Source organism: Geotrypetes seraphini, chromosome 4 (genome assembly GCF_902459505.1).
Source record: "Geotrypetes seraphini chromosome 4, aGeoSer1.1, whole genome shotgun sequence".
NCBI lineage: Eukaryota > Metazoa > Chordata > Amphibia > Gymnophiona > Dermophiidae > Geotrypetes > Geotrypetes seraphini.
The window spans coordinates 83203106-83215496 of record NC_047087.1 but is presented as its reverse complement, the minus strand read 5'-3'; the positions used below and the strand labels follow the sequence as shown (position 1 = coordinate 83215496).

Sequence of the window (12391 nt, the reverse complement as noted above, 5' to 3'; positions counted from 1 at the left end):
ATTGAAAATGCAATAAATTTATTCATGAGCTTATTAATGGTAAATTTAAATGTTTGTATGAAGTGGACTTTGTATAACAGTTTACTGCTTTAAAATGTACTTTGGTGAAGTAACTTTTACAAAACTGTACACATGAAAAGTATTGCAAAATACTTCAAATCTGGCATTTTTACATGTTTTCATGTTCTTGCACTTCACACTTATAAAATCACTTCACACTTTAGTACAGGCAATCCCCAAGTTACAGACACCTGACTTAAGTATGACTCGTACTTAAGAACATGGTTGCGGCTTCATTTGATTTCACTGAGCAGTATTTCCAATGGCATAGACTCCTACATTTCTCCTGTAGCAGATTCAGGAATGATGCATGGCCACATTAAGAACAGTGTGTGGTTGTGCGTGCTGTACCTTAGAGGGAACACTGATGGACAGTTGGCCCTTTTATCAGCTAGGCACAGAGGTAAGAAGCAAGAATCTTAAAATCTATAAGTTCTGAGTTACATACAAATCTGACTTAAGAACAGCTTTAAAAACATAACTCGTTCATAACCAGGGAACTGCCTGTGCATTATAGGCCATTCATTGCCTCAGATAGGTAACTTCGACTGTAAGCTCTCCTTGAGCTGAGATTCAGAAAGCTAAGAAACCAAGTCTATCCAGTTGGCTTTAAATTTCAGTGTAGCCTTGGCTTGATGAATTCTGGTTTACCCAGTAACAGCTTGTTTTATTCATTTTATTCAAATCCAACTCAAATTTTATTTCACCCAGCAAAATTAAATCTGACTTCCATATCAGTGATAAAGGTTAGTCTCTTACAGAGGTTCATCTCATCGCTAAATGTATTGTAATGCTGCTATGAGTCTTACGGTTGGCAATGTTGCTTAAATTATTTGAAACATTTATTTTGCCCTACTCCCAGGGCTGAGTGAACATGAAGGTCTTCATCAGTAAACCAATCTATTCCCTTCAAAATATTAGAATTTCAAAGTTAAAACTAGCTTTATGGATGAGAAGAATGTTGCTTGGTGGGACAGCTTACAAATTATGGGAACCATTTTGAAATTCTGTCTGCCATTAGGCTAGAAGCTCCTTATCAAAAGTGTAGGAGCTCTGCTGCTGTTCCTTGGTTGGTAATCTATCTATACTGTATATATAAAATCGGAGGTATGTATGTGTGTATGTGCCGCGATCACGCAAAAACGGCTTGACCGATTTGAATGAAACTTGGTATGCAGATCCCTCACTACCTGGGGTGATATGTTCTGGGGGTCTCGCGGCCCATCTGCACACGTGGGCGGAGCTACAAACAGAAAATCAGATTTCACCCATTCATGTCAATGGAAAAAATGTAAAAAGCTGCCATTCTCACAGTAATTCAAAAACGGCTTGACCGATTTGAACGAAACTTGGTATGCAGATCCCTCACTACCTGGGGTGATATGTTCTGGGGGTCTCGCGGCCCACCTGCACACGTGGGCGGAGCTACAAACAGAAAATCAGATTTCACCCATTCATGTCAATGGAAAAAATGTAAAAAGCTGTCATTCTCACAGTAATTCAAAAACGGCTTGACCGATTTGAACGAAACTTGGTATGCAGATCCCTCACTACCTGGGGTGATATGTTCTGGGGGTCTCGCGGCCCACCTGCACACGTGGGCGGAGCTACAAACAGAAAATCAGATTTCACCCATTCATGTCAATGGAAAATATGTAAAAAGCTGCCATTCTCACAGTAATTCAAAAACGGCTTGACCGATTTGAACGAAACTTGGTATGCAGATCCCTCACTACCTGGGGTGATATGTTCTGGGGGTCTCGCGGCCCACAACTCTATGTTGCTTGCTCAAGGGTGGGTTCACCCAAGAATTTATATGTTCTTGCTCCAGGAGGTGAAACTAAAATTGTTGTTTATAATCACGTTTTGCGTTAGTTGTATTGTATTCATTTTGTCAAATATTTCACATTATAATTTGAATATTGTACTTTTTATTAAGCTGTAAAAAAATAATTTCATTCACCACTATAAAGTATCTTTATTTGAATCCATTTACAGTGTTATTGCTATAATTAAATACCCGTGCAACGCCGGGGCATCAGCTAGTCTATATATATAAAATCGGAGGTAGGTATGTGTGTATGTGCCGCGATCACGCAAAAACGGCTTGACCGATTTGAACGAAACTTGGTATGCAGATCCCTCACTATCTGGGATGATATGTTCTGGGGGTCTCGCGGCCCACCTGCACACATGGGCGGAGCTACAAACAGAAAATCAGATTTCACCCATTCATGTCAATGGAAAAAATGTAAAAAGCTGCCATTCTCACAGTAATTCAAAAACGGCTTGACCGATTTGAACGAAACTTGGTATGCAGATCCCTCACTACCTGGGGTGATATGTTCTGGGTGTCTCGCGGCCCACCTGCACACATGGGCGGAGCTACAAACATAAAATCAGATTTTACCCATTCATGTCAATGGAAAAAATGTAAAAAGCTGCCATTCTCACAGTAATTCAAAAATGGCTTGACCGATTTGAACGAAACTTGGTATGCAGATCCCTCACTACCTGGGGTGATATGTTCTGGGGGTCTCGCGGCCCACCTGCACACGTGGGCGGAGCTACAAACAGAAAATCAGATTTCACCCATTCATGTCAATGGAAAATATGTAAAAAGCTGCCATTCTCACAGTAATTCAAAAACGGCTTGACCGATTTGAACGAAACTTGGTATGCAGATCCCTCACTACCTGGGGTGATATGTTCTGGGGGTCTCGCGGCCCACAACTCTATGTTGCTTGCTCAAGGGTGGGTTCACCCAAGAATTTATATGTTCTTGCTCCAGGAGGTGAAACTAAAATTGTTGTTTATAATCACGTTTTGCGTTAGTTGTATTGTATTCATTTTGTCAAATATTTCACATTATAATTTGAATATTGTACTTTTTATTAAGCTGTAAAAAAATAATTTCATTCACCACTATAAAGTATCTTTATTTGAATCCATTTACAGTGTTATTGCTATAATTAAATACCCGTGCAACGCCGGGGCATCAGCTAGTCTATATATATAAAATCGGAGGTAGGTATGTGTGTATGTGCCGCGATCACGCAAAAACGGCTTGACCGATTTGAACGAAACTTGGTATGCAGATCCCTCACTATCTGGGATGATATGTTCTGGGGGTCTCGCGGCCCACCTGCACACATGGGCGGAGCTACAAACAGAAAATCAGATTTCACCCATTCATGTCAATGGAAAAAATGTAAAAAGCTGCCATTCTCACAGTAATTCAAAAACGGCTTGACCGATTTGAACGAAACTTGGTATGCAGATCCCTCACTACCTGGGGTGATATGTTCTGGGTGTCTCGCGGCCCACCTGCACACATGGGCGGAGCTACAAACATAAAATCAGATTTTACCCATTCATGTCAATGGAAAAAATGTAAAAAGCTGCCATTCTCACAGTAATTCAAAAATGGCTTGACCGATTTGAACAAAACTTGGTATGCAGATCCCTCACTACCTGGGGTGATATGTTCTGGGGGTCTCGCGGCCCACCTGCACACGTGGCCGGATCTACAAACAGAAAATCAGATTTCACCCATTCATGTCAATGGAAAATATGTAAAAAGCTGCCATTCTCACAGTAATTCTACAACGGCTTGACCGATTTGAACAAAACTTGGTATGCAGATCCCTCACTACCTGGGGTGATATGTTCTGGGGGTCTCGCGGCCCACAACTCTATGTTGCTTGCTCAAGGGTGGGTTCACCCAAGAATTTATATGTTCTTGCTCCAGGAGGTGAAACTAAAATTGTTGTTTATAATCACGTTTTGCGTTAGTTGTATTGTATTCATTTTGTCAAATATTTCACATTATAATTTGAATATTGTACTTTTTATTAAGCTGTAAAAAAATACTTTCATTCACCACTATAAAGTATCTTTATTTGAATCCATTTACAGTGTTATTGCTATAATTAAATACCCGTGCAACGCTGGGGCATCAGCTTGTGTGATATAATGGTACGACCATGCTCTGTATAGTTAGGGGGAGGAGTTATGGTCGGGAGGCAAGGAAAGGGAAAAAGGATTAAGAGAGGGAGGAATTTTGCAGTTGTATGATATTGTTGCAAAGATGGGCAAATGAAGAGCCAACATGCACCAGATGTGTTATATTTAACAGAATTTAATAAAAAAAAATAATCAGAAAACATTAAAGCCAAGCTAGTGTATTTTAACCAGTATCCATATCTTGCCATGGCTTGTTAACCTATGCTTAGCATTTTATGAGGTTTCAGAGACCTTTTCAAGTAAGGAAATACAATTATACTAATAGCTCCTGTTACTAAGCTGCACTAGCGGTTTTAGCACGCGCTGTATCTGCGGAACAGATTCCAGATTCTTCAGGAAGGAACTGCCGATGAGGAACAGGAGCAGGAACAGGAGCAGGCCCAACACCCAGCTCCATCTCCAGGGACAACTGACCGGCTCCCCCCAAAGAAGCGCAGAGTAATAGTCATCGGGGATTCCATGCTGAGGGGCACCGAGGGACCAATTTGCAGACCGGATATGCAATCTAGGGAGGTCTACTGTCTGCCTGGAGCCAGGATACGAGATGTCACCGCCAGTCTGGATAGACTACTCATGCCCCGAGACCACTTTCCTATGCTTCTTGTCCACATAGGAATCAAAGACACTGCCAGGAACACACCGGAGACCATCACCAGAGACTTTGGAGCACTGGGTGAGAGGCTGAAGCAGACAGGAGCGCAGGTGGTTTTCTCATCGATCCTCCCAGTTAGAGGCAAGGGAAGAGCCAGAGATGAACGTATCCTGAGGACGAACGAGTGGCTACAGGGATGGTGCCGGGATATGAACTTCTGATTCCTAAACCATGGGGAAGCACTACAAGGACTTCAGGGACCAGACGGTCTCCATCTGACCAGTAGGGGTAAGAACGTCTTTGGACACCGACTAGCCCGCCTGCTTCACAGGGCTTTAAACTAGGTAAGTCGGGGGAGGGTACCCATTCACATATTAGTGCAGAAAGGAATTATCCTGATGAGGTGAGTCGAAACTCCGCTTCCATGTCCAAGGTAAGTACCCACATTGCAAACAGATGTCAAGTACACCGGGGAGTCCCTCTGGGTAAACCTGGCAAGAAGCAGAGAAAAATGCCTGTATCTAGGTGTGGTTTACAGACCCCCAAGACAACTGGAAGACATGGACGCAGAATTAATTGAAGACATAGAGAATATCACTCTACGAGGAGAAGCTGTACTGCTAGGGGACTTCAATATGCCTGATGCAGACTGGAACTCATTTTCAGCGACAACCAGCGGTAGCAGGAGGCTCTTAACCTCCATAAAGGGAGCACGTCTCAAACAAATGGTAACGGAGCCCACTAGGGCACAGGCGATCCTCGACCTGGTACTCACCAACGGGGAAAGCGTTTCAGAGGTCTCAGTAGGAGATACGCTAGCCTCCAGCGACCACAATATAGTATGGTTCAACCTTAGGAAAGGCTTCCCTAGATCAAACACGAAAACAAAGGTACTCAATTTCCGGGGCACAGACTTCGCACGTATGGGAGATTTCGTCCATCAGACGCTGCAGGACCAAGCGGAGACCGATGATGTAGAAGCTAAGTGGTTAACACTGAAATCAACCATACATGAAGCAACTAGCCGCTTCATAAAATCAGTAAATAAACGACAAAGAAACAATAAACCCCAATGGTTCACCGCGGAGATCTCGCACCTCATTAAGGAGATGAAAAAAGCGTTTCTCTCCTACAAGCGCACGGAGAAAAGAGAGGCAAAAGTAGAATATAGGACCAGGTCTACAGCGGTCAAAATGGCAGTTAGGGAGGCAAAACTTCGAGTGGAAGAAATTCTGGCAAAAAACATTAAAAAGGGGGACAAATCCTTCTTCAGGTATATTAGTGACAGAAAAAGGAACACAGGCGGGATAGTACGCCTTAGAAGACCGGACGGAAGTTACGTGGAAGCAGATTCCGTTAAAGCCGAACTACTGAATGAATACTTCTGCTGTAGCCCTTTTCTGCCGTCATCTTCTATGTTTCTATGTATTGCCACGCGCTAGATGCTAATGCCAGCATTGAGCGGGGTTTGCGCGCACGGCAATGCGGCACGTGCTAAAAACGCTAGCGCACCTTAGTAAAAGGAGCCTTAAGTGTGGAAGAAATTTGCATGCAATCTTTCAGGCAATCGTTATATTGTCCAGTGCACTATTTTATGCTGCAGTTTCTGATGCCTAATGGGGTTTTCTCTTTAATTATATTTCAACAGTGCTACGGGATGACTTCCGGCAAAACCCCACAGATGTTGTCGTGGCAGCTGGAGAACCTGCGATCCTGGAGTGCCAGCCTCCCCGAGGGCACCCTGAACCCACGATCTACTGGAAAAAAGATAAAATCCGCATAGATGACAGGGAGGAAAGAATAAGCGTAAGTCACTTATGAGCTGTTAACATTGGTGCTTTTTGAAATGTCTTCCATCCAGTATGTTCATGCAGCTGTATTCTTCTTTTTCAACAGGTTTCCCCCCCCCCCCCAGTTGATTAGGGGTGTGAGTTACTAGCATAGAAATCTCTCTGCATTGACCTTCAAACATTAAAGAGGAATTACTGTTGAGTGTCATATACAGAGCTTTTACAAAGCAGGAAAGGAAGGTTTTAAAATCTACTAATAACATCAAATATGCTTCAGAAAAGCCTGCAAAAGGGCACTTATTTTATATGGAAATAATTGGGATTATAAGCTTTAGAAACTAGCTGTCATCTTTGTCATATTCCTATATCCTGGAAAGATAATCAAATGAAAAACTTGGCATTTTATCTGTCTTGCATCCTAATGGAGTACAGTGTATATTATATTAGGGGATTCTTTATGCTGCTTATTGAACTGTGAATTGTTTGCTTGCTACAAAAACACAGGTGCTCCTACTAATAGCAGGTTGTATTTTATTCTTGTGTCGAGCAAGTGTAAAATTAGATGGAAGGTAGTATTGCTGGTTATGAAAGCATTAAAAAACACACTGAGTCTCCTGGAAAGAAGTGAAATAATTGTAAATATCAGTACTCCAGAGTGACTGACTATTTTCATCAGTTAGAGCATGTTTAACAAGCCCTCTTTTGTGTACATAATTGTCATGTGGGTGGAAAGAAACTAGTAGTGGTGTAGCCTCCTTTAAGGTGCACACTGGCACATTGATTAAAACCGGTTGGCTAACATTGAAAACTAGTGTAGCGTCAGGAAATGGGTGCAGTTCTAGCAGCTTTACAAAGAATTTGTAAAGACGTGGGAAAATCGCCTTTCCCCGAGCAGATTTTAAGCACGTTGTTTAAGCCCTTGGTGGGGGAGGGATTATTTTATACAGAAACCTTCAATTTTTCCAAAGATTCTTCTTGAGTTACCTTCAACTCTGTATGTTGACCCTATTAACAAGCTGCCCCTGCACCAAAATATGCATGTTAAACCGATACTGTTTCAACAAGACCTAACTTAACAAGATGCTTCAATCCTGATTGAATCCAGCTATTATTGCCGTAACATCACAGTGATAAAAGAGCAGTGAGTGATTTTGCTTAATTCCAGTTTTAAAAATGCTGATGGTGGTGTTCTTTTAAGTAGAATCCATGACATCAACATTAATCCCGCCTATCCAGAAACAAATTGTTCTCAGTGTCTGTCCTCAAGATCCTCAACTAGGTGTGGTTGTGAAGACAGCAATTATATATTCACAAGATGTATTTGCTTGCAGATATTAAATATGGTGCCTAAAGTTAGGCACAGGAATACAATACAATTTTTATTTGTATACTGCAATTACCTTAAAAGAAGTTCAAAGCGGTTAACAAAGACCATAATCAATACAATAGATTTTTTTAAAAATTACAACTTTTTCAAAACATATTCCTGAAACAAATGAGTTTTCAAGGCCTTTCTAAAACTCTTATAATCGCTCATTTGAAGTACAGTGTTCCCCCGCAAATTTGTGGTTCATGAATCGCGGTCAGCTCCGACCGCCTCTTCCTGTAGGAAAGTCAGGCTACACCAATCAGGAGCAGCGTGTCAAAGCAGAGGCGGTCGGAGCAGACCACAAGTGATTTTCTTCACCCGCTGGTGCTCCAGTAGCCCTCTCCTGCCTTTCCAGCAGCCCTCTCCTGCCTCCCCTTTTGACAGATGAAAAACCGCATTGCGGTTTTTTTACATTTGCGGGGGTTCCTGGAATGGAACTCCCGCAAATTTTGGGGGAGTACTGTAATCTGATCTGGAAAATTCTCCAGAGTTTGGTAGCTTGATAGGCTAGCGTGGAAGTGAACATTTTGGTATATTTTAACCTTCTTACTTCCGAAAATCAAAATGGCAAGTATTGTTTCAGACCATATAATGTAGTATCTGAATAACACAATAATGGGGGCATATAAGATGATACTTCCCCTTGACATATTTTAAACACCATACAGAAAACTGAACTGAATCCTAGCTTAACAGGGGGCCAGGGCAGCTTTAACATATAAGGTGTAGTTTTGTCACTTTTTTCACTCCAAATATCAGCCTAAAAGCTGTATTTTACAATGTTTGCAATATTATTTTAGGACACGCCAAAAAAGTGATACTGCAATAATCTATTAGTGACAAAAACAAAGATTGAACTAATAAAACTGATGATGATCAAAATAATCCCTAATTCTCTTCAATTTCCAAAATAACCCAAATAATTTTTTTTTTATCAACTTAGTAACATGTGGAGCCAATGACAAATTAATGTCAAAATGCACCCTCCAAGATCTTAATAACTGAATCCGCTGTATAATCTACATTATCGATCTTGAAGGAACGTTCATAGGATCCTAATTTAGGATGGTTGACCGTTAATAATTTTTAGTTTTTCTCTATTTAATTTCAGCCAAAACTCATCCATCCATTGCTCAATTAAATTTATACAATTACTTGCTTTGAACCTCACATTCTCTAAATTATCTAAACTGTATCAACATTCTAATATCATCTGCATAGATAAACGTAGTATAACTAAACTTCTCGAGCTCATAACCCAACAAATATAAAAATACATTAAAAAGAAAGGGGGATAAGGGAGTGCTAATCACAGTTCTATAAAGGAATGCATCCTTTATGGAATCATGTTTAGCACCAGATTTTTTCTGCGTTGAGTTCTGAGCACCGTTTATTGAGTTCAGCCCATTATGGTTCTCCTGAAAACCAAACCTGATAGAAGGTCTTTGAGAGTGAGTTTTGGAACTGTTACATATACGAATCGGAACAAATGATCAGAACAACATATGGGGCTCCTTTTACATAGCCGCGTTAGCGATTTTAGCGCACGCAGCTTTTTAGTGCACGCTAAACCCGTGCTACGCGGCTAGAACTAATGCCAGCTCAATGCTGGCATTAGCGTCTAGTGCGGCCGGCAGTTTACCGTGTGCTATTTCGCACGTTAAACCGCTAACGCGGCTTCGTAAAAGGAGCCCATGGTATATATACAATACTTTTGATATCAGCATTCTGAGTACATAATTAAAAGTATATCATAAGGTGCACTTCTTTTAACAGATTCGAAATGGAAAACTGATGATCTCAAACACTAGGAAAAGTGATGCAGGAATGTATATCTGTGTTGGTACCAACATGGTGGGTGAAAGAGACAGTGATCCAGCTGAATTGACTGTCTTTGGTAAGTTGTCATCTACGTCCAGTCCAATTTTTAAAATAGTGTTATAGTCTACGTTGCCAAATACCATCGTATATGTGTTGTATTTGGGTTGTTTTTTTTAAATTTTTTTACACTTCAGGGTGAAACCCAGTGTATTTAAGAAAGAAGTTAATTATATACCTCCAGTGCTCATCTATTGTGATTGGATAGTGCTTTAAATCTGGCCATTTCTCATCATCGGGGTTTCAGGCGGATGTGTGCACTGCAACGCTCTTTTAGTTGAATTGAGCCAGGTCTCTGCAATATGCTTCCCACAGAATTAAAATCATAGAGTGGTGTCCAACAATTTCAACAATACTTGACAACCAGGATTCTTGGCCAGTTCCCCAGATAGCTGATGTTACGGAACTAAGATATCATTTAAGGAGGTCTTGTTTTACCTCTTTTTAGGTTCAATAAGTTCTTAATGGATCTTTGTAATTTATAATCCTCTCTGCATGCTTTATTGAGTGAAAGGGTGGAATAGAAATATTTTATATAAAATTAAATCAAGCTGGATATTTGAGGTTATGCTAACCCAATTAGAAAATAGTAAAGGTCAAATTTGTGATATTTGTATAATATAGACACAGAATGAGAGAAGCCTGCTTGAACTTTCAGGTTTTTATTTTCAAGCAGTTGCCTACGTACAGCAGAACTTTTATTTCACGGCTTCATTTAAAATGCTTTCAATACCATTTTCTAGGGGCTCCTTTTACTAAGGTGCGCTCGCGTTTTTAGCGCACGCAAAAGGAGGCGGTAGCGGCTAGCGTGCGTGGCATTTTAGCACGTACTAAGCACATGCTAAAAACGCTAGCGCGCCTTTGTAAAAGGAGCCCTAGATTTAGGAATAAGGAACTGGCTGGCTATACATACTGTAAACAGACATACCAGTGTTTCTACAGATAATGCAATTAAATTTTCACAGAATAAATATATCTCTAGTTACACAAATGTCAACTTTAGTCTGCTGTACAAAGGTATGATATTTCACATCTTGAAAACTCAAAAGACAGTTTTTTATGTTAACTGCATTAATTTTTTTTTTCAGTCATTCATTTTTCACTGCATTAATTAATTTTTCAATCGTACACCCATAAGAAATGCCACGATGATACATAGAAGTTGGATCCAAGTGTGCATATGTGTAGATACCTTTCAAATCCATATATGCTGTGCATGATTAGTGTATATACCCCGATATCTTCGTGCTCAAGGATTCTGGTGTAGGACCTCACTGCTCCACACTTCTTTTTTCAAGGTCTCCTATCCTTCCTTGCTGTCAACCTTTCGGTAGTTCCCCACACTTCATGGTAGGCTCTGTAATAGCACTTCAAAGCGCGCAGATAACCGTGTTATTTATAACCCTCTTTTTAAACTTCATTCAATATCCTTCTTGTGACATTTGGCTTACAGACTATAAACAGCCAGTATTATCAGACCCCTTTCAAGCAATAACACTTCATTGTGAGCTCAGATTCAGATTTTTTTTGTGTGTGTGTGTGCTGAAAAAAATATATGATTTCCAGCTTTTAACGTCTGGAATAGACATTATTAAGGGGAGGCAAGGACAAAGTTGCTCTACTGGGGAATCTGATTTTGACACCTGATACTGCTGAGCCACAAATTGATCATATGAGTAGCACTTTCAAGTCTCCAAACTTTGATGTATTAGGAAGAGAGTTGCCCGCATCATCTGCCTCAAGAGGACAATAAATGAGGAGGAACAATATTTAAGTGAACTCCTCTTTGAAGCTGCTGTCCTCTAAGTATCCAGATTATAGAAAATGTGACAGAATCCTTCTGTGCGACTGCAGTTGTGTCACTTCCATTCTACCACTAGCGGCATTGTTGTAGACATTGGGGAAGAGGTCTCGGATAGACAGAGCAAATCAATAGGGATAAAAGTGCAGATTAAAAGGTTTACAATTTTAATCTTCAACCATGCAATATTGGCATGCTGAGGTTTAGAAATCCAAACAAAAGGACCTTCAACGTTTCTCACGTGTTTTGTCATAGAAGACACGAGCCTCTTACAAACACATCTACTGTATTAATGTATTAACATTTGGTCTCATTTTGAATTGTTATCTTTAAATAAGATATACAAAATATAATTAATTTTGTAATATCTATTTGAACAAATGTCAAATATAAAAGACATCATGAGCGTATCTTTAATTATCTGGGAGCTAAAATCTGTAATGACCTACCGACAGAAATTAGATCTAAACCTACTTATTGTTCTTTTCGCAAAATGCTAAAAACCTACTTGCCTGCACTGCCTTCCTGGTATGCAAATCTCTCTCATGCATATTCACTGTGGATATCCTGAAAACCTGGCCTGCCAGTAGATCTCGAGGACCGGACTTGGGTAGCCCTGTGTTAAAGGATTCCTGGTAGTTGGCAATAGCAATTTCAGAGCAGTTTATGCAGATGAAATGTATTTTATCCATGCTGAAGGGGAAGTTACTAAAAAGATATTATGTTCTTACCTTGCTAATAATCTTTTCTATTAGATAGATGTGTTATTCTGGATGAATGGGTTATATCCCAGTGCTCGAGAGCCTTGCAGAAAGAATCCACTCCAGTTTTTTCATCCCTCCTATTTCACAGAGGGCTCTGCTGCCCCCTACAGT

At 40.5% G+C, this 12391-nt stretch overlaps 1 protein-coding gene across 1 annotated transcript in view; it reads left to right on the top strand.

Moving 5' to 3' along the window:
* The window catches only part of ROBO2 (roundabout guidance receptor 2), an 884946-nt gene that overhangs the window by 558803 nt on the left and 313752 nt on the right, over positions 1 to 12391 (top strand). Inside the window, 2 exon segments of the mRNA XM_033941714.1 lie at positions 6327 to 6484; positions 9614 to 9734. Coding sequence (XP_033797605.1) covers positions 6327 to 6484; positions 9614 to 9734 — 279 coding nt within the window.